Source organism: Diabrotica undecimpunctata, chromosome 10 (assembly GCF_040954645.1).
Source record: "Diabrotica undecimpunctata isolate CICGRU chromosome 10, icDiaUnde3, whole genome shotgun sequence".
Lineage (NCBI taxonomy): Eukaryota > Metazoa > Arthropoda > Insecta > Coleoptera > Chrysomelidae > Diabrotica > Diabrotica undecimpunctata.
The window spans coordinates 23,897,992-23,920,664 of NC_092812.1; the positions used below are offsets into that span (position 1 = coordinate 23,897,992).

A 22,673-nucleotide genomic window follows, 5' to 3' on the forward strand; every position below is an offset into this window, starting at 1 on the left:
ACGTGAGATGAAGCGTTCCTAAGAATTTTTGAAAGAAAAGTTATTCCTCAAAATAAAAAATTATTTTGAGGAATATATATATGGCGGAGTTAACGAACAGATTCTATTTACCGTAATAATACATAGTTATCAATTACATCAAACCAGTGATGTCAAATACTTGAGTATGTATTCCGAATGCAGATTCACTATTAGAAATGTAAACGTAGTAAATGAAAACAGCTTAGAAAGCTGTAAAATTATGTAAACCATCTCTCCATATACTCTCTGAATCTGGAAGTATGTTGTTTTATTTTATCTTCATAAATTTCATTTAATTTTCAAAAATAGAATCATTTTCATAAGGCAACTGGTACTAAAGAGTTAAAAAATTATATTAACTACATTTACTCACCGTTCAAGTTATTGTCATCTATTTTAGTTTGCAAGATATTTCGAGAGATCACAGCCGGCATAACCAACCCTGAAAAATCGTACAAACTAAGAATAATATAAATATAAATTTATATGTAACGAATATATTAGAAAGTTTGTCGTGGAGAAAAGAAACGTCCAAAGGATCTGGCAGTGCTCTAGAGCTTCATCGGATAAACTAAACTCAATAATTCTATAATAATAAAACACTGAAAAATTTTGTTTTCAAAACTTCAATCAATAAGAGAATGATTCTGGTCTAGAAGGTAAACTGCGTACGTGGAATCTGTTTTTCTATTATTGAAAGTCCTTTTATGTTCTGCTATCATCATCAGCATTGGCTCCACAACCCATGGTGGGTCTTGGCCTGCTCAAGGATAAGTCTCCATCCTCTCCTATTCTTCGCCTTGGCTTTCCAGTTTCGTACTTCCAACATTCTCAAGTCTTCCTCCACCTGATCCTTAAATCGTGCTATGGGCCTGCCTCTCCTTCTCACTCTATCTATTCTTTGATTATAAATATGTTTTGGCGGCTCCATATCATTCATTCTCTCTATGTGACCTAACCATCGCAGCCGGTTTATTTTGATGGACCTAGTAATATTAGGTTTGTCATACAGGCGGTAAAGTTCGAAATTATAGCGTCTGCGCCATAATCCGCCCTCCTGTACTTCTCCATAGAAATGCCGGAGGATTTTACGCTCACAGCATCTTAAACGTTCTTCATCGCTCTTTGTCATCGTCCATGTTTCCGACGCGTAGGTGAGGATGGGCTTGATAAGAGTTCTGTATATCACTAGTTTCGTTCTTTTTGTAACTAGGCTTGTTGTTAAAAAATTTTTTAATCCATAATAGGCTATATTTGCCAGATATATCCGTCTGTTAATTTCTGCACTTACTGCATTATTCTGATTAATTTGTGAGCCTAGGTATATAAACTCTCTTACTCCTTCGAAAGTATATGTTCCAATCGTTAGATCTTCGGGTTGTGCTGCTTGTATATAATTTGATACTTTCATATAGTTCGTCTTACTAGTGTTAACCACTAGTCCCATTCTTTTTGTTGCTGGTTCAAGCGCCTTGAATGATTCGACCACGTCCGCCTTTCTTCTTGCAATAATGTCGATATCATCGGCGTACGCTAATAATTGTACGCTGCGATTAATAATAGTTCCTCTGGTTGTTATTCCAGATTCTCTTATCGCTTTCTCTAGTGCAATATTAAATAGAAGGCATGATAGGCTGTCTCCTTGTCTAAGTCCTATCTGAGACTGAAACTTTCTGGAAACTCCGTTCTGCACTCTAACTTTACACTCGACTCTTGAGAGGGCCGCTTTCACCAATTTTACTAAGTGTACTGGTATGCTGAATTCTATCATGGCCTTGTACAGTGCGTTTCTTTCAACACTATCATAGGCACATCTAAAATCAACAAACAGGTGATGCGTATCAATGCCATACTCATATGTTTTTTCCAGAGCTTGCCTTAGAAGGAATATTTGATCGGTCGTTGATTTTTCTTTACAAAACTCACACTGATATTTACCTATTATGTCTTCACAATATCTCGATAGTCGGTCGTAAAGAATATATGCCAATATTTTGTATATTACGTTTAGGAGGGTTATTCCTCTGTAGTTGTCACATATTGTTTGATCTCCTTTCTTGGGGATAGGTACAATTATACCTACATTCCAGTCTTCTGGCAACTTTATTTGCTTCCAGATCAGTTCTACCAGGCTACATATACAGTATGTCAGGTTTTTTTTCAATACTTTAAAAGTTCTGAAGGAATGCCATCTGCCCCAGGAGCTTTGTTTTCTTTCAATTTTTGTATAGCTTGGATAACTTCTACTTCTGTTGGGATGTTATCTTTCTCTCTTTCGTCGTCAATGTCCTCGAGTTGGATTTCTGATTCGTGGAGCCCTGTCTCACCTCTTATATTTAACCTTTCCTTTCTTATGTTCTGCTATACGCTTGATAAAAGTTCTACCAGTTTGACCGATGTAAGTTTTTGGGCAGTCGCCACATTTAAGTTTGTATACACGTCTGTTCTTTTTCTTTTGGTTCTTGTTGTATTTAATATATGTGCCCAAGTTGTTGTTTGTTCTAAAAACTGGTGTTATTCCTATTTTTATGTGGCTACTGGCAAGAAATTTAGCATTGTCCATACATAACAAACAACTGTTATACACACAAATACTGAGACAGTATGGACGTATGGTTGCCTATTCTGAGGCTGTGTCAATTCAAGTAATATCCAGATTATCCAGAGATTCCAGAATAAAGTATTTAGGAACATAGTTGATGTTCCTTGGTATATCAGAAATGTCGACCTGCACAAGGACCTTGAGATGGATGATGTAGATAAAGTTATCAAAAAGATGGCAGATAGTCTCGAACAACGTCTCCATAGTCATGTTAACATCTAGGCCATCCAGCTCCTCGATACTGGGTTAGAAAAAAGACTCAAACGAAAAAGCCATTTGAGTTAGTGTAAAATGTTAACTAGTGTAAAAGCAGAGCATAGTGCTGTGTTGTGTTATCTAAAGTGCATAGTTGTTACATAAAATAAGAGGACACCATAGAGTTCTTAGAACTTACGTATAATTTAGTAATTTAAGTCAAAGAAAAATTGATAATTGGTCAATTATGACCAGATTTCAGTGGTATTAACACAGCTTAAATATTTAATAATAAAACAAATATCCATAAACTATTGTAAAATCATGTAAACCATCTCTCCATATACTTTCTGAATCTCGAAGCATGCTTTATCTTATCTTCACAAATTTCATTTTATTTTCACAAATAGAATAATTTTCAAAAGGCAACTGGTAATAAAGAGTTAAAAGCAGATATTAACTAAATTTACTCACCACTCAAGTTATTGTCATCTGTTTCCGTTTGCAAGATATTTCGAGAGATCACAGCCGGCACAAACAACCCTGAAAAATCATACAAACTAAAAATAATCTGCTAATATAGATTTATATGTAACGAATATATTAGAAAGTTTGTCGTGGAGAAAAGAAAGGTCCGAAGGATCTGACAATGCTCTAGAGCTCCATCGGATAAATTAAACTCAATAATTATACTCGACAGCTTAAAAAATAAATTAGAAAAAATAAAAACGAATCAATTAGTGGCACCTAAGAGAACTAAAAAACAGCAAAACTTATTACATATTCCCTCTAGAGAGCCACTAAAAGATCGATCCTCCATTAAAAAATGCAGATGGAAGTTATGCAAAAAAGCAATCTACAGAAGGCTAATAAATTTGCTTAATATCGCGAAAAAAACATTCCAGTCAAATACAGGTGATAACACACTTTACTGAAAAAACATTGCAGAGGAAGAAGGTGAAATTAAACCAGTTACTCCAAAAAAGAAACTTAGCTGTAGCCGATCCCAAGCCTGGTTGAGAATGGTTAGTGGATGGGTATTAGTGGCAGTAGCTATTCCAAGTGGCTTCTGTCATTAAATACCAAGCAACGCACTAGTTACCATAATATGTCAATGACACTAATAAATCATACCTGCGATGGGATGAGTGAAGGCGAGTCTCCTCAAATCTGGAACTTCTTGGCTAAGTTATGGGAGCCCTAACAAAAGAGTTCCTGGTCCTTTAAGTTTGAGGTGTTGAATGTAGGGGTAACAACCCTACCCTGCACAAATGTATGGTTACGAGAACTGATAAGCCAAAACCGGACGGACTTTATGTAGATGACCAGGTAAATTAAAAAGAATATTTGATTTGAATCAAGGAACGTGAGAATATTGTACTCTGCAGGAGCTGTGAGATGTCTCTTAGACACTCTTAACAAATATAATATGGACATATTAGTTATCCAAGAAATACTATGGAAAGATAGCGGTACTCTCCAGAAGAACTTAAATGCAATATGTACTGTAGCTGCCATCAAAAGCAACATATCTTCGGTGTAGGCTTTTTACTGAGCAAAAGAGTTAGCAACCGAATAATAGGTTTTGGCGTTATAGATCATTATATAATATACGTCCCAAGAATTCGTGGAACATTCTATAACTACAGTCTCATAAATGCACATGCTCCCACCGAGGATAAAACAGACATGGAACAAAAACAAATTTTATGAGAAATTAGAACAAACATAAATAGACAAATGTCACAATAACGAAGTTAATGGGAAAACTACATACATGTCGGTTATAAGAATGCAAGAAAATACCTTAGAGGTGAAACTATACAAACGGTGGAAGAATTCTGCTACTTAGGGTCAATGCAACAACAAAACTCCAAAGAAATAAGAGGAGTATGTCAAGAACAACAAAGTGCAAACTTTATAAAACAATAATATGCCCAGCACTCACTTACGGATCGAAAACATGGGTGATAACGACGCGAGATGAAGAGTTCTTAACAATTTTTGAAATAAAAGTGTTGAGGACCATATATGACGGAGTTAACGAACAGAGTCTATACAGAGAGCGATATAACTTCGAACTCATAGACTTTTTGGTGATGCAGATATCGTGATATTAAAACAAACCGTCTAAGATGTGTGGGCCACATTATTAGGATAAGTAAAAGTGATCCTGCTAAAATCAATATGCTAAATAGGCCGAACGAAAAAGAAGAAAAATGAGGCGACCTAAATGCAGATATCTGTACGATGTGCAGGAAGATTTAAGGGGAACTGGAGTAAGGGGATAGAGAAAATAGACACTCTACAAGGAAAGATGGAAGAATGTTCTTCCATCTTTCCTCAAATTCTTAAATACAATGAACATAACGGATAAAATAATCTACAAGGAGTCTCAAGCTAAAGTACGAAAAATGATATGTCGGAAGAAAAATGAAACATGGCAACAAAAGTGTAACATGATAAATTCACATCTAGGAGGACGAAGAAGCACAGAAAATTGGAGAGTCTTAAAAGCTTTACGACAAGATAAGAAGAGAGACCTAGTGTCAACAATAACAATGAATGACTGGGATCAATATTTTGAGAAACTCATAAGGGAAGATAGACCACAATTTAAAGACAGTAACGAAACACAAAATATAAATATTTTAACTTCGTTCATACGAATAACAACGAAAGAAGTGGAAGATGTATGTAGATCTCTAAAAAATAACAAAGCACCGGGTGCAGGTAACATCCCTGCAGAGTTAATTAAACACGGTACAACCAAACTATATAAAAGTTTAGCCAAACCGTTCCAAAACTGCATTAATGGAATGACAACCCCAGAAGAGTGGAAGACATCATTCATATCCACTATACACAAAATCGAGACTGGACAAACATGACTGTAGACGAATTATTCCACATTCCACGTTGCAAAAGACAGAGAAACTTTTAGAAATGTGGTCGCCAACCTCCGTTAATGGAGACGGCATAGGAAGAAGAAGATACACAAAAAAGGCAGAAGGGATGAATGTGAGAATTACAAAGGCATTGCCGTGACAAACTCGATCAGTAGAATATACGGAAAAGTAATTAAAAATAGAATAGAAAGCGAATATAAAGACTTGGAGGCTAAGGAAAGTACATTTATTGTATGTAGACCTACGATAGGCTTATAATAGCTTACCACATTATAAATTATGGGAAGCGTTAGAGAAAATAAACATAAGCATGAATTTAATAAATGCGACGAAGGAACTGTACGCTAATGCTAACTCAAAGGTAAAGGTTGGAAATAATCTGTCAAGTGGATTCCAAATGAATAAAGGCCTTAAGCAGGGCTGCTGTCTCTCCCGGACATTATTTAAAATTTATCTAGAGCAAGCTCTAAAACTGTGTCTTTTGCAGATGATCAATTAGTGATATCACAAGATTATGAAGATATTGAGTATATGACTCGAAAATTAATCGAGGAGTATAAAAAATGGGGACTTGAAATCAATATCCAAAAAACCGAGTATATGTGTATCGGCGGGAAACAACAGGACCTCATATTTGAAGATGGAGAAGTTATCAAACATTTCAACACATATAAATATTTAGGTATGATCATCACAAAAGAAGGCAACGTAGACGACACAATTGAGGAGAAAAACAACCAAGCAAGAAAAGCAATTTCCCTTCTCAATAGTATCCTTTGGGATCAATCAATCTCTAATAATAACAAGCACAAAATATATAACACAATCATTAAAAGTATAATTACCTACAGTAGTGAAGTATGGCAAATAAAGGAAAGATACAAGAGAAAACTTGAGGCAACGGAAATGGATTTCTGGAGACGTTCAGCTGGAAAATCTAGACTGGAAAGAGTAAAAAACAACAGAATAAGAGAAATTATGAGTAAAACATACAATAGTAGACGATATTGGTACCCAACAACTCCGATGGTACGATTATGTACAGAGAATGTCTGAAGAACGTCTCCCAAAACATATATATATATATATATATATATATATATATATATATATATATATATATATATATACCAGCAAGAGAGATCAAATTAAATGGAACATCAAGTATTTGACGCAGATATGTTTAAATAAGAACATTATTTCGAAAAGTAAATTAAAAGATGAAAGCGCTCAAAGCAATATAATTACGAAACAAGGAATATGAAATAACTAATTTCATTATAAAATTAAATGAAGTTCAGTCAGAAAAAATCCAATAAAGACTATAATCATGTACTGTGAGTTTAGAAGTAAACAAACTAAATGGTGACAATAAAATAATTCTATATTTTTTTAAATTGATCAGTACTACTAAAATCGTATTTTTTAAATAAAAAATTTTGCTGCTTAAAATCAAAAGGTTCACTACATTCGTCAACAAATAAAATAAAATTTTGAAACAATATCAGAGAGTAAAACTGTTGACCAATACAGAGTACTTTGTACCGGCGTAAAATAAATACTATTTCTTAAAAAAAAATTAATTTATATATAAAGTACTTACCAAAAACAATAATAAACAAAATTTTGTTGCACATCTTGAGAAGTACTCCGGACTAGTACCGCGGACAGTTACTCTTATGATTGAACCGGTAGTCTACCGAACCAGGGAATGACCAACACACAATACAACCCAACGCGTGAATGAGCTTAAAGCCAAGGTGGGAGTCTAGCATTCGCTGGTCAGAAATGCAATGATGGGAATGTATAGAATGGTGCCAGATTGTTTAAACTTTCGGAGATTTCAATAAAAGGAGTAGATGTCAATAGTAGTACCATCATCTTATTTATCCATGCTTTTATTTATTGCAGCTTTTAATTTTCTGAGATTTATTCCGTTGGACTCTGATTACCTTTTTTTCATCCTCCATCCGAATGTGTTCCTTTCCGATTTCTGTTTAACCTGCCGATCATTTCTCGATCTCACAGATTGTCTGACCTGACCATTGTTCTGTTGGTTTTCTTCCAATGAGGAATTTGCCTCTCGCTGTTTTTACTAGGTGCTATATTTGTTTATGAGCTGATTCCGCTCATTTTTCTATTTCTGGTCTCTTTCCATTCTTGGTTTCATTGGTTAATTTCTTCAATTTTGCATATATTCGTTCATAATTTCACAAATTAACAATTAACCTGTTCTTGTATGAGTTAGAGCTTCCCCGTTTGTAAAATGTCTACTCGTGTGCGTCTGTTATATAATAATACCCCAGTCAGTGAAGAAAAAAAGCTGATAAAATTTTATACAGATATTTAAAGATTCTAAATGGTATATAAGGGGTAGCTAATGAAAAATCCGTGAAGACTTACATCTGATTTTGATTTGTTTTTTTTTTTTTAACAATTTTATAAAGTTTCCAAATTAAAATACATGCACAATTGACCGAAATAATTGCAAAAAACCCATATTTTTACAATAATTTATAAATTTTAACTTTGTTTTTGCATAATGACATTAAATATAACTACTCAAAATTGTGGCAGTTAATGAGTTATTAAAGTATGCTAAATTTTAAACACATGAACCAAATAGATTATAAGTTTATATAAGTCAATTTGTTTATCCCTGTACTTGACCAAACATTGATTGTAAATCGCAATCGATTCTTTGAAGCTTCATCTTTAAGGTATATTAAAAAAATTTAATGTTTTATTAAATTTCTTATTAACAAACAGTTTGAAAAAAGGTTGACTTTTAGCTTATAAACATTTATAATAACGTTATTATTTTTGATGTCACATGGTTTTAAGTAGGCTCGATGAAAAGCTGGTGAAAAAACACAATTTCCAATAAACAACAGGACCAATATCATGATACATACAAGTCGAGATATTAGATGCTCCATTTTTCCGTGGCGGTATTTTACGAGTATTGTCACTTTAACGGATTATAACTTGTTAATTCTTTACTGTGTATGCTATCTATAAATTGGATCATGAAATTTAGATCTTTATTTACAATCTATTGAATTTTCAGCTTTAATGTTAATAAACAATGGAAATATGATTTTAAGAAAAAAAATGCCATATTGTTTTCTATTGATCATAGGTTTTGATTTTTTTAGAAGGTGTGTTTTTTTACCAACTTTTCATTGAGCCTACTTACAAGCGTATGCTATAAAAAATATCAAAGCTATTATAAATATTTATAAACTAAAAAGTCAGCAATATACTTTAAAAATGAAGCCTCATACTAAGCATCATATTTCTTAGGAATACTTTTAATATGGGTGATAAACAATTTATTTCTGATATGGATATTTTTCTAGAATCATTTTTCTAGAAATTTTTCAGTACCTTTTCTATTATTTTTTATTATATTAGATACTATTATGTTTCTCTGTTATTGTTGATCTATCAAAGACAAGTTAAATTTTTATATAAATGGTTGCTATAAACTTGGCAATTGCGCAAAATTCTGACTGCTGGTCAAAACTCTTTGGTCACAAAACGGGTTGATGAATGCATCTAGCATTCTAATCCAATTCTACCGGATACTAACGAAATGCAGAATGGATTGTAATTATGCATTACGCCTTATGTAATATTTAAAAAGCCTTTATTTGCAATAATAGAGGAGGGATATATCTTGGTGTCTTCTGCGGCTCTTCTTTTTAGAGTGTTTCCATTAAATGGATATTTTGTGCTTCGTTTAAATGTATACCATGTAGTACGGGAGAGTGGGGCACATTCGGCCTGGGGGCAGATTCAGCCACTGCAAATAAAATTTTAAATAAGCAGAATGTCGCGCCGAATTTTCGATAGAAATGTGTCAACAATCCATCTTCACTTTAGTTGTTAGTATTTCTGCAATAAACAGCGTCCAAATATTTGTTTTGTTTTTAAGTGTGTTTTTTCAAGCTAAAGGTAAGTTTTTAAAAAATATATATTTTATGTGATTTAGATAGTTGCTGTTCACATATTTTTGTAAAAATTTGCTCATATTAGGTTGAAAATCTCTCGTTTCAGAATGGGCATTGACATAATCTCTAACTTTGACCAGAAGGTCACAATAAATTTTTCATGCTTGCAAAGTCAGGTGGGGTACTTTCGGCCGGCCAAACGGAGTACATTCTGCAGTGGCCGATTGTGCCCCACACTAATTTAGTAGTAGTTTTAGTGATTATTTTGATATTTTTTTGTATTGTAGATGGTAAATAAGTACCAAAATAAAACAGATCGAGCAAATATAAGTGAGCAGCGCATAAAAGATGCTCTACAAAATATCTTTTCAAGAAATATGTCCCAAAGAGAGGCAGCAAGAACGTTTAATTTAAAAAGACAAACTTTACAATCTCGCATGAAAAAAATATTAAGAACAATGACGATTGAAGAGTTTTTACAAAAGTGTGACGATGATGGATACGAGAGCGAAAATGCAATAGTAGGTTAATTGATTGTTCGTGTGTTTTAAATATTTTTTTGATGTACTTGTTTGTCATAGATGAATAAATATATGGTTTTTAGGCAAGTACGCTTCAAGAAGTGTATTTTCGTCCTCATAAGAAGACATGCTAGTGGATTACATAAAGCAACGTTCTAGTATGAATTATGGCTTAACCTACGAACAAATAAGATCAATGGTTCGTTTTTACCGGAGATACGCGGAGATTTTACCAAATTGCAAATATCCAGGGAGCTGGGATATAAATAAAAAGGCAGGAAGAGATTGGCTACTTGGCTTTATGAAAAGGCACTCTGATTTATCATTAAGAAAACCGGAAAGCACGAGTTTGGCAAGAGGTCTCGGATTTAATACAATAAGAGTGGAGGAATTTTTCCAAAATTACAAGATAGTGTGACAATAATATAATTTTAGCCCTGATCGAATTTTTAACTTGGACGAAACAGCTGTAACAACAGTCCTACCCCTCCCAAAATTGTAGCACCAAAGGGTAAGAAGCAAATAAGTCTAGTATCGTCGGCCGAAAGAGGTGAACTTGTAACAGTTGTCGGGGTTATAAGCGCCATAGGAAACGCATTACCACCGATTTACATATTTCCCAGGGTAAGAAATATCGAAGACTTTCTATGAGGCACCGTCTTTAAGTGTAGCATTTAGAAATAAGTCTGGATGGATGACTAAAGACCTTTTTTTTAATACTCTCGGGCACGTTGTCAACCACAAAAAATTCTTCAAGTGCCATCTCCGCGGCGGAGGTCGGCAATCATCATAGCTATTCGGACTTTTGAGACGGCTGTTCTGAAAAGTTCATTTGATGCACACAAAATGCGATAAGGAAAATAAAATATTATTCCTGCTGGACAATCATGAGTCGCACACTAGTCTAGACGCAATACTTTATGCGCGAGATCATGCAATAGTAATGCTTTCGTTTCCTCCGCATACTTCCCATAAACTCCAACCACTTGATGTGGGAGTTTATGGGCCTTTTAAGAGTAAATGCTCTGTTTCCTTAAATGAGTGGATGAAAAATAAGCCGAGAAAAACTGTTGCTGTTAAAAATATCCCAAAAATTACAAAACAACCATTTTTAGAGGCATTTTCCCTTAAAATGATTACAAGCTCCTTTGAAAAATCAGGAATATGGCTCCTTAATTCACAGGCATTTAGTGACACTGATTTTGATGCCGCAAAGGTCTATAAGAATGAATCAAGAAGTGAAAATATCTCAAATCAAGATGCAGATTTTGAAATAAATAATCAGCCATCTACTTCAAAAAGTGTCGGCGTAGTCCTTGATGACTATGTACAAGATAATAATGAAAAGTCGGTGATCGAGGGCGACGAAACAGGGCGACAAAATTCTAAGTCCTGAATATGTAAGACCTTTGCCAATAGTTGAAAAACGTCGAGATAAAAAAAGGAAAATTAAAGCAAACCAAGGAAAATCTAGAATTTATACAGAAACCCCTGAAAAACAGCGATTGGAAGAAATAGAAAATGAAAAAAAAAATAAAAGAAAAAGTGAAATCACAAAACGAGGACAGTAATCTAAGAAAGAAGCAAACATTCTTAACCAATAGGGATCAACAAGCAAAGAAAGCAAAAATCTAAAAAATTAAAAAAAAGTTTTTGATGACAGCTCTAGCAGTGAATCGGAAGTGAGTATTTTTTGTGACGACTCGGATGACAATGAAAGTATTGCATCTTTTGAATCCGGCGAAGAACTCATAAAAGACACTTTAGTATTAGTAAAATTTGAACTAAAAACAACAGTGGTTTATTATGTTGGAAATGTGGTTGAAAATATCTGATTCTGAATATTTTGTCAAATATTAGCGGCGCAGGGGAAATTCTAATAAATTTTATTTTCCTCAAATAGAGGATACAGAAACCTGCGAAAAATTAAGTATTCATGCCAGACTTACCAAATTTTCACTACAACTTTGAAGGAATTACGGTTAAGTAAGTAAGATTGTCCCCCACTGGGGGCACAATCAGCGAGAGTGTAATATCTATTTTACTTATTTATTAACAAAAAACTAAAATATATTCAACAAGATTGTTTTACTTTTTAAATGGACAAAAGTATAAATTTTACTTTTTTGTTTGCAAATTAAATATAATGAAAAATTTTTTGTATTTTTTTACCTAAAAACAATTATAGGGCCGAATGTGCCCCACTCTCCCCTACATGGTATACATTTTCCGAGAGATGAAACTTCTCTCATTTAGAGGAAACGAGGTAAAAAAACAGGAACACACGCAATTTTTCTTTTATGCCTCATAACTTTTTTCCGCGAGGGTATAGGTATAAGCATTTCTTTACAGAAAAAACTTTTATCCTTCCTCTTAAAAATGACATTTGGTTGAAGTCTTTAGAATGTACAGTATCCAAGCTACGATTTTTCAGTTTGCTACTCACACTATTTTTGGGCCATTTTTCGTATTTTTTGCAAAAATTGTTCTATAACTCTTTTCCACGCAGTTTTAGGTATACGCCATGGTACATTAAATTAAAAGAAAAAATAATTAGCTTTAAGATACTGTAGAAGACTCTACGAATAATTGTAAGCAAGATACGGTTCTTCGAAGTTTTCTACTTTGAACGATTTTTGCTATTTACGGCAAAATGCAAAAATTACGTACGAAAGCTGCACCCTTCATTTTCAAAAGCCATTTTAATTTTCGTCGATAGGATACTCTGATCAAAAGCTATCGAATTTTTACCGTCGAGTTAATACAAATTTTATTTAAAAAAGCGTTATTTCTGAGAGGAAAAGAGCTAAAATATAAAGCATTTTGCATAAAAAAAAAAGATTTTTACGAAAGTTATTTAAAAAATTTAAAATACCGAAAAATTGACATTTTTGGATTTTTTAATTTAGCACAACTCAGATTAAAGTTTTATTCATGTACTTTTATATTATTGTGCTTATTCTACCCTAAAATATTGATTTGGTACAATAAAAAATATATGCACTCACTGCAGACAAGGAGGAAGACACCATAGAGATTTAAACGCTAAAATGGGCCAAGGAGAAATGGAGAATTGTGTGGGAGGATATGGACTCGGGGAGAGGAATGAACGTGGTGATCGGCTGATTGATTTCTGTATTAATGAGGCTGAAATAATATTGACTAGAAAGAAGAAAACTTGAGTAGGTACTTGGGCCATGTTATGAGAGGGCAAATTTATTATTATTGCAGCTTATTTTGCAATGTTAAACGTGGGAAGACGAAGAATATCGTGGCTTCAAAACTTGACGGAATTGTTTATAGAACTATTTATTTCTCTATACTCTATACTTCTCTTATAACTATAATTCAGAACTATTTAGAGCTCCATAATTTACTTATGTTCTTTCGACTATAAATATCGGTTTTTTAAAAATAAAAATTATATCCTCACAAAATATAGGCCTATAGGCCTTCAGCTATTGAACGGAGCCAATTTTAATTCTTAATTGTTATACACAGAGCAGCTCTTCTATTGGTTGTAGAAAACTTTTTTTTTACATCTTTTTTTTTTTTGACGTCAGCTCACAGACAGGGCGGCGTGCCCCGCGTCAGCTGCCGCGGCGGCGTTGAAAGCGGTCTCTCGTCTATGGTACTTATGTTGTGCTGTTGTGTAACACAGACGAGCCGTCGTTTGTCAGCTCGCCGCGTCGGCCGTCGCGGGGCCTATGAGAACCATGCGCCGTCGGCGGTTTTATGACTTCTGGCGGCACATCAGTAATATATATCTCGTGCTTCAACACAGACAAGTGACTGTTTTGCAACAGTTTTATTTGATTGCTTTTGTAAGTGTTTGCCAAATTTTGTATATATTATGGAAGCTATAGACATCGATAAATTAATTAAAGAAATTCACACACGGCCAGCAATTTGGGATATGCGCTCAATTGAATATTCGAATAAAATAAAGACAAAACATGATTGGGAAGAGGTTACCCACAGTTTTATTTAGGAAGATGCTTTTCTAGGCCATCTTTAATTTCGTTAACTAACATGTAAAACATTCTTTTATTTTTTCATTCATTTACTGTAGGATGTATCCAATACCTGCGTTTCTTCTTCTTCTTTGATCTAATATGAAGTAAACATAAACTTATTAGGAAAAACAAATTGTCGTCACTTTCACTAGATGATTCTAGAGACATCATCATACCATTCTACGTCCAAAACTCGACTAAATTTGACAACAACGAATACAATGGCAAAACTAATGCCACTGTTAAACCGTCTCATGTGTTTTAATCCGCGCGGCAGCTGACGATGCGCAGACGCGGCGCAAATCGCCCTGTCTGTGTTTAACCTAAAGGTGGGTACACATATGCGAGCCGAACGGTATACGTACCGTACGCGTACAGATCCTTGAAAAATATTCTACATCGTACTGATCGCATACTTATCTCGATCCATGGAAAGCGACAAACCAACAACGAACACACATGTGCGAAATGATTCATTTTATTTATAATTTGGGTACTGATTTATGTTCCTGTTTTTGCTTGTTTAACAAAAATAAAAATATGTACAATAATCAGTTTACTGTTTTCTCGCGTCTCTCTAGGAAGGAACACGTCATTCACACAATGTCGATTTGATGACACAATAAAAATGTTCGCTGCGTCTAGTAAGCGCCGTCCAAACTGAAAGACGAGCTTCCTTTGAAGTCGTGAAATAAACCGCAACAATTTGGTTCGCGACGAGTCACGATGAAACAGTACGCAAGCGGTTTTTTCTGCGGTACACATTACCGAATATAGCGTTCGCATACCGTATGCATACCGTTTGGCTCGTATATGTGTACCGATCTTAAGAATCAATAAGTTAAAAACGTGTGTAGGTACTGTATAAAGAGCGTTGTAGCTTAATTAGTTTATGTCGCAAAAGTCCCCCTACTTAAAAGCAATAAATAAGGGGTTGAAAAAACGTTTTGAGCAATTTTTTTATTCCTACATAAAAATATAATTGACCAATAAGAGAATCCGTTTAAAATTAGATTTCTATTTTTTTAGAAAATAAATTTTGGCCCTGTAAAATTTATGTAAGTTTAAGAATTTTAAACGTATTTACAAAGTGTATTAACAATTATACGTATCGCAAAAAGGAATTGATCGATCGGATCTTATTATTCGATTTATAAATAAAAGAGTTAGAGAAAGATACAGGAACGCAATTATATCCGCAAAAACCTATCCAAGTGCCGACATAGGATCAGACCACAATTAGTGACCAAAATTAGGCTCAAAATGAAAATAATAAAACGAAGAACAACAAATGCAAAAATTGATACAAGTAAATTAAGGAACCTACACGTAAGGCACCGCCTGGCAGATGAAATCAACAACGGATTAATGAATGTTAAAGAACAAATTCTACAAAATACTGAGCCGGATAAAAAATGGTTATTAATAAAGACAGAAATAGATAAAAGTCAAAAAGAAATTCTAATACCAACCAGATATAAAAAGAAGCAATGGATGACGGAAGAAATTTTAGATTTAATGGAAGAAAGACGTCAATATAAAAACAAAGATAATCAGATGTACAAAAAAGTGAATAAACAAATAAAATACAGAATTAAGAAAGCAAAACAACAATGGTTAAAAGGACAATGCGTAGAAATAGAAGAGAATACCAGAAAAGTCATGATAGTTTTAACACACATAAAAAAATTAAAGAATTAACTGACAACAATAGAACAAGAAAACCAGGAATAATGAAAGATGCAAATGGGAAACTTGTGTTGAATACTAACACCAAATTAAAAAGATGGACAGAATACATCAATGAACTGTTCAAAGACAATAGAATAGAACAGATGGAGATAGAAGTAGAAGAGGATATGGTTTTAAAGATATTAAAAGAGGAAATTAAAAGCACTAGGTCCAGACCAAATTCCTGTATACAAAACAGGACACATACCGAAACAATGGTTACTCTCCACCTTTTGTGCTATCCCTAAAAATACAAACGCTAAATATTGCAGTGAATATAGAACAATATCACTAATAACTCACATTCTCAAATTATTCCTGAAAATAATACATGGTCGTATAAATAAAAAACTGGAAGAAGGAATAGATGATAGTCAGTTTGGGTTCAGAAACGAACTGGGAACCAGAGAAGCGTTATTTGCTTTTAATGTGTTAGCTCAAAGATGCATGGATATGAATGTTGATGTGCATGTTTGTTACGTTGATTTTGAAAAAGCATTTGACAAAGTAAGACATGAAAAATTAGTCCAAATTCTAAAAACAAAAAACATAGACCATAGGGACTTACAAATAATAACAAACCTCTACTGGAATCAAAGAGCACAAATCGTAATAGATAACGAACCCAGTCCAGAAATTGAAATCAGGAAAGGAGTTAGGCAGGGATGTATTATGTTCCCATTACTATTTAATGTATATAGTAAAGCCATTTTTGAAGAAGCATTACTATCTCAAAGTGAAGGAATAATAATTAACGGAAGATCTATTAACAACATAAGATATGCAGATGACACCGTGATTATGGCAAGCTCTGCTGAACAACTCCAATTACTGCTAAACAAAACAAACAGTTTCTGTGAAAAATATGGACTAAAAATGAATATAAAAAAGACCAAATACATGATAATAACAAAGAACGCAAATATACCAACAAACATACATTTGGGAAATGTACCGATAGAAAGGGTTGATAAATACAAATACCTAGGAACCTGGATTTCAGACAATAATGATCAAACAACCTAAATAAGAGCAAGGATAGAAATAGCAAGAAATGCGTTTGTAAAAATGAAAACAATTCTCTGCAACAAAGACCTTAGATTAGAACTGAAAGTAAGAGCACTGAGATGCTACGTGTTTTCGATACTGCAATATGGACTTGAAAGCTGGACATTAAAGCAAGAACACATAAATAAGTTACAAAGTTACAGTCCTTTAAAATGTGGTGTTACAGGAGAATGCTTAGAATAGCATGGACACAGAAGAAAACTAACACGAAAGTATTGCGAGAAATGGACAAAGAATGCGAAATAATAAACACAATAAAAATAAGAAAGTTACAATATCTGGGACACGTAATGAGGGGACAGCGATATGAACTGCTAAGGTTGATAATACAGGGAAAGATAAGAGGAGGAAGGAGTATAGGAAGAAGGAGAGTGTCATGGTTGAAGAACTTAAGGGACTGGTTTAAATGCAGTTCTATAGAACTCTTCAGAGCAGCAGTAGATAGAGCCAAGACAGTGATGATGATATCTAACCTCCGATCGGGAGACGGAACTTAAAGAAGAAGAAATAAAAGAGCTCTAATATGCTTTTTGCATAAAAAAACGATTTTTTACAAGTTATTTCAAAAATTTTAAATGACGAAAAATTCACATTTTTGGCCTTTCAATAATTAATTGTACATAAACTATTGAATCAAATTTAATGCACTATAGCTCAAATTAAAGCTTTTGTCATGTACCTACTTTCATTCAATATTGTGATCATATTACTCTAAGATAAAAATAATTAAAAAACACAATTTTTGCACCTTAAAAGTGCGATAAAAAATTATAACCAACAGTTTGGAGTTGCAAACACTTCCGAGGTTACTCCAGGCATTGCCCTTCATAATGCTGTGCTGTTTTCAAAAATTCACTAATTAATGCAAGTTTTTTTTTCTAGAGCTTGAACTAAATGTTCTTAATGTGAGTCAGAAAATTATATATACCCTTTGGAATGTATTTTTTTTATTATTTAATTAATGGCTTTGGATAACTTGATCCATTCAGCCACGATAATATTTGGAATGTAATGTATTGATAATTATCCACTCCAAAGCCTTGACAATAATTACCAATTCAGCAGTATTTTTTGTACTAATATTGTTAAGGACATCTACGAATTTTCCCTAGCGAGAAAATACCTTTAATAGGTATTAGTTTACTATACTCCTATTCAACATATTATTATCATCTAACTAAATCTATTACTCAAATCAGTTGATTTTAATATCTGTGGTTTCGTGAACTCACGCACTAGCACATTACCATGATCACTGGTTTTATACTTGTGTTTTTACGGATAATATTTTCAAGTCTCTCTCTATTATATAATTGGATTCATTTCGACCGGCGCGGCGGGCAGATATTCCTTTTCAATTTGAAGGATACATTTTTAGATTGGGCTTCATTTTCCATTTGTTCAGCCAAAATTTGATCCTGTTCAGACAATTTTATATGGTTTTCGTAGCACTATCTGCATTTTGGTGTGGTTAGTTCTTTGCTGACTACTATTGTTTTAGTTTTCTGAGATGAGATTGTCATATTAAATTCTTTTGCTCTTATGTTAAATCTGTGGACCAGTCTTTGCAGACTATCTTCATCTTGTGCTATCAATATTGCGTCGTCTGCGTAACAGAGTATTTTGATTTCTTTGTTTCCCATTGTGTATCTTCTTCCTTTGTTAACGGTTTTGATGATTTCATCCATGATCAAATTGAAGAGTATGGGGCTCAATGAATCCCCTTGTCTTATTCCGCTGCCTGTTTCTATAGGTTCTGCAGGTTGTCCATCTATTCTGACTTCCATTTTGTTGTTTTGGTAGATGTTTTCGATAGTTTTTATAATATTTACGGGAACTTTTCTATTATACAGCAGATGGATTACATCTTTGAGTCTTACTCTGTCAAATGCTTTCTTTAGGTTAATCAGACACAGAAATGCTGGTCTATTATACTCTAGTGATTTCTCAGTAATTTGCTTTATAACGAATATTGCATTTGTACAGTATTTTCCACTACGAAAATCCTGTTGTTCATCTGCTAAACTTATTCTTTGATTTATTAGCACGTGTAAAATTTTAGTTGTAAGTTTTAGCGTAGTATTTAACAAGTTTATACCTCTGTAGTTTTCTGGCTGTTTTTTATCTCCTTTTTTGAATAGTAGAATTAGTTCGCTCGTTCTCCATTCTTCCGGTATTTTATTGTTTTTTATAATTTTATTAATTAATGTTGTTAATTGTTCTGTCATTGCTGTTCCACAGTAACTCCTTTAGTAACTCGTTTGGTATCCCGTCTTTACCTTCTGCTTTTCTGTTCTTCAGGTTTTCAAGTATATTACGAACTTCCTGTACATGTATATTAAATTCTTCATTTGTGGTGATTTCTGGTGTTTCCGGTTCTGGCGTCGTTTGTTCTTTCTCTGCATATAGCTTTTTAGGTAGTCAATCCACGTATCCTTTCTTATGTGTTTTGGTTCTATTAGTTCCTTTACCTCCGTTCTTTGACCTCTTATGAAGCGCCATATTTCCTTTTGCAGACCGTAAAAACATGTTAGATTTCTTTCGAAAGTCGTTCTCAGTGATCATTTTTTATTTTTCTTACAAGTGCATGTGTTTCGTTTTTAATTGTCTTGTAATTATGGTATGCCTCTTGTGTTTTGGTTGACATGTATTTCAGGTAAGCTTTCTTCATTTCTTACCATTTTTCCTTTCATCATCATCATCATTTAACCCGGATCTATCCACTGCTGGATATAGGTCTCCCTCAGTCTTTTCCATGTATTTCTGTTTTGTGCTGTTTGCATCCAATTTTTGTCGATCTGTTTTATGTCATCAGACCATCTTGTTGGTGGACGACCTCTACTTCGATGTGCTTCTTGTCTCGGTCTCCACTGTAAAATTCGCTGTGTCCATCTGTTATCCGACATTCTAGCCATGTGCCCCGCCCAGTTCCACTTAAGGGTCATAATTCTTTCTATGGCATCTGTCACTCCTGTTCTCCGTCTTATTTCCTTGTTCGTGATCCGATCCCTACGAGAAATGCCTAACATCGATCGTTCCATGGCTCTTTGGGTAACACAAATTTTATTTCTTACTTTCTTGGTTAGTGTTAATGTCTCTGCACCATATGTAAGTTCTGGCAACACGCACTGATTTTTCCTTTACTTCTGTACAAAACCATGGAGATTTTCGCCTTGGGAACGATTTATTTTTATTTATATTTCTTTCACCAAGAACTTCCTTGTCCAAGGCTAAGATATTAGACTTAATTTTTGCCCAGCTTTCTTCGACTCCATCACTTTCTGTGATATATGTATTCTGCTTTTTTCGGTTATTCTTTTTTGGAATAGGTATCTTGTGGAGTCATCCTGTAAGCTTCCGACTTTTATCTTTGTGGTATATTCTGGTGTTTTGTTATCACGTATATGTGTTTTCATTCGGATTTTGCACAATACCAATTTATGATCGCTTCCTATTTCTGCTGATGTTAGTGCTCTTACATCTAGGATTTGAGAAGGCTGTAACTCTCTCTTCGACAGAATATAGTCTATGATAGATCTTTGTCCTCTACTGTTTTCAAAAGTGTATTTGTATTGTTCTTTGCGAGGGAAAAATGTATTATTAATACGTATCTCGTTTATGTTGCAGAGGTCTATCAGAAGGTCTCCGCTTTCATTTCTGATATTTTCGTTATATCGCTGTTTTATTCCTGGAACTATATCATTGCCAACATCGGCGTTAAAATCACCCATAATGATTATATATTCATCATTTGGGGTCTCGTTTATTACAGTCTGAAGGTGTTCGTAGAAGTTCCCTTGTGGTGGTATCTCTATTGTTCTTTGGTGCATAGATTGCTATCACATTCAGAGCTTTGACATCCAGTTTAAATTTTACACTTATTATTCTTTCAGAAGTATATTTACATTCTTGTACTTGGTGTAAAAATTTTTTGTATACTAACAGGGCGACTCCTTTTTTGGCTCCGGTTTCTTTCGCAACACCACTGTAAATCATCAGATAGTCATCTAGCCTAATTTGACCCTTTCTTTTTTCTTCGTCTCTTGTAGTGTACATATGTCTACATTTTTTTCTACAAGCTCTTTTGTAATTTCCTGTTCTCTTGTGTTTAGAGACTTTACGTTCCAACTACCGATGCGATTTCTCGTTTTCCTTAAATTCGTTGTCATAAACGTTCGCTCGTTTTCCATAAATTTTTACATTGTGATACTGTAAAATCGCAGTGTGGTACGGATTTGCTCAATTTCAAAGTGCTTGTCAAAAATTTCGTGTGTATTAAAAAAATATAAAAAGCTATGAAAAGCGTCCAAAAGGTCTAGAATTCATTTGAATGACGCGCAAAACAAGAGCAATTTCCAAACTCGAAAAAAGTTGGTCACTAAGGCAAATTGTTTCTGATTTGAACGTGAGAAATATGTGCATATGAAAAACCAAACAAAGATGGAATCATTTTCACTCCATAGTACGGTTGGGTGGTTCAAGAGGACAGAAGATCCACAGAGCAACAAGATGAGGCGATAGCAGATTTTCTAAGAGAAACTTCTTTTGCACAGCCTGAAAAGCTAGCGAAGAGACAGCGTTTCCGAGCAGCATTCGCACTGCATATAGAAGGATTAAAGCAAGTGAATTGATAAATTGTGTAGGTGCAAGGAAACCTATTTTGACTGAGGATCACAAGAGGAAACGAGTTGCATTTTGTAATGAATTCATAAACCGTGAAGACATCTTTTGTTCTAACCTTGCATTTTCCGATAAAAAAGTATTTCAATCATATAGCAATAGTCGAATAAGAGTTTATAGGTTTGATGAATGGTATACTCATCATTTAAGAAATAGTGGAGAATTCTCGGTCAGTGGAGAAGTTAACGTATGTGGATGGATAAGTTCTGAAGACCCGGGCGTTTATTTTCATATAGAAGAAAAATTAACAGGATTGTATTACAAACATAGTTTTGAGAACATAATGTTGCTATCAGTGATCCAGAGATTCTCCAATAACCACTTCATCTTACAACATGACAATTGCCTTATGACAAACACATGTTAATGTTCTTCCGTGACCTTCCCGGAGTCCAGACCTTAACTCCATCGAGAAGGTGTGGGTAGAGTCGACAAAGAAATTAAATTAAAGAAACCTTAGGCCCCGTAATAGAATTCAACTATGGGAAGCAATTGAGCAGACATGAGAGAAGCTTGTCGAATATAACATAAGGAGATTGGTGCTATCTATGAACAGAAGATTGCAAAGTTGTATGACTTCCTTATTTTCGTTAACATATTATTGAAAAAATCTTAAATTCTATAAATTCCGTTTTGTTACATTTTGTAAAATAGATTTATTTTATTTTGTTTTTTAATTTTAATTATCTGTTACTGATACTGGTAATTAACGTCACTTTGAAGTAAAATGTGCGTTTAAAAGAGGTGAAAATTCAAAAAATCGGCTACTAGATATCTAAAGGCGTAAATTATTTAATGGCCGCGGCCGTAAATACTGTCGTTGAATGTGTTTCTGGAAAATCGATGGTATACCTATTAGGTAAAGCACAGGTCCAAGAACACTGCCTTAGTGTACACCCGATTCAACTTGGCACAAGTTGGTACATTCCTCTTGGTGCCTAACTAGGAAGTATCTGTTAGTTATATAAGATTCC

At 34.0% G+C, this 22,673-nt stretch overlaps 1 protein-coding gene across 3 annotated transcripts in view; it reads right to left on the reverse strand.

Annotated features, from left to right (window-relative positions):
* LOC140452319 (uncharacterized) overlaps positions 1-7,459 on the reverse strand; it is a 107,596-nt gene extending 100,137 nt beyond the window's left edge. For 2 of the 3 annotated variants that reach the window (XM_072546503.1, XM_072546502.1), the window contains exons 1-3: positions 7,331-7,459; positions 3,293-3,361; positions 395-463 (exon numbers count right to left, since the gene is read on the reverse strand). In XM_072546503.1, coding sequence (XP_072402604.1) covers positions 395-463; positions 3,293-3,361; positions 7,331-7,364 — 172 coding nt within the window. In that variant the 5' untranslated portion in view covers positions 7,365-7,459. The remainder of the gene's footprint in view (positions 1-394; positions 464-3,292; positions 3,362-7,330) is intronic. The other variant, XM_072546504.1, reaches the window with a different exon arrangement.
* Between the last annotated feature and the right edge of the window lie 15,214 nt (positions 7,460-22,673).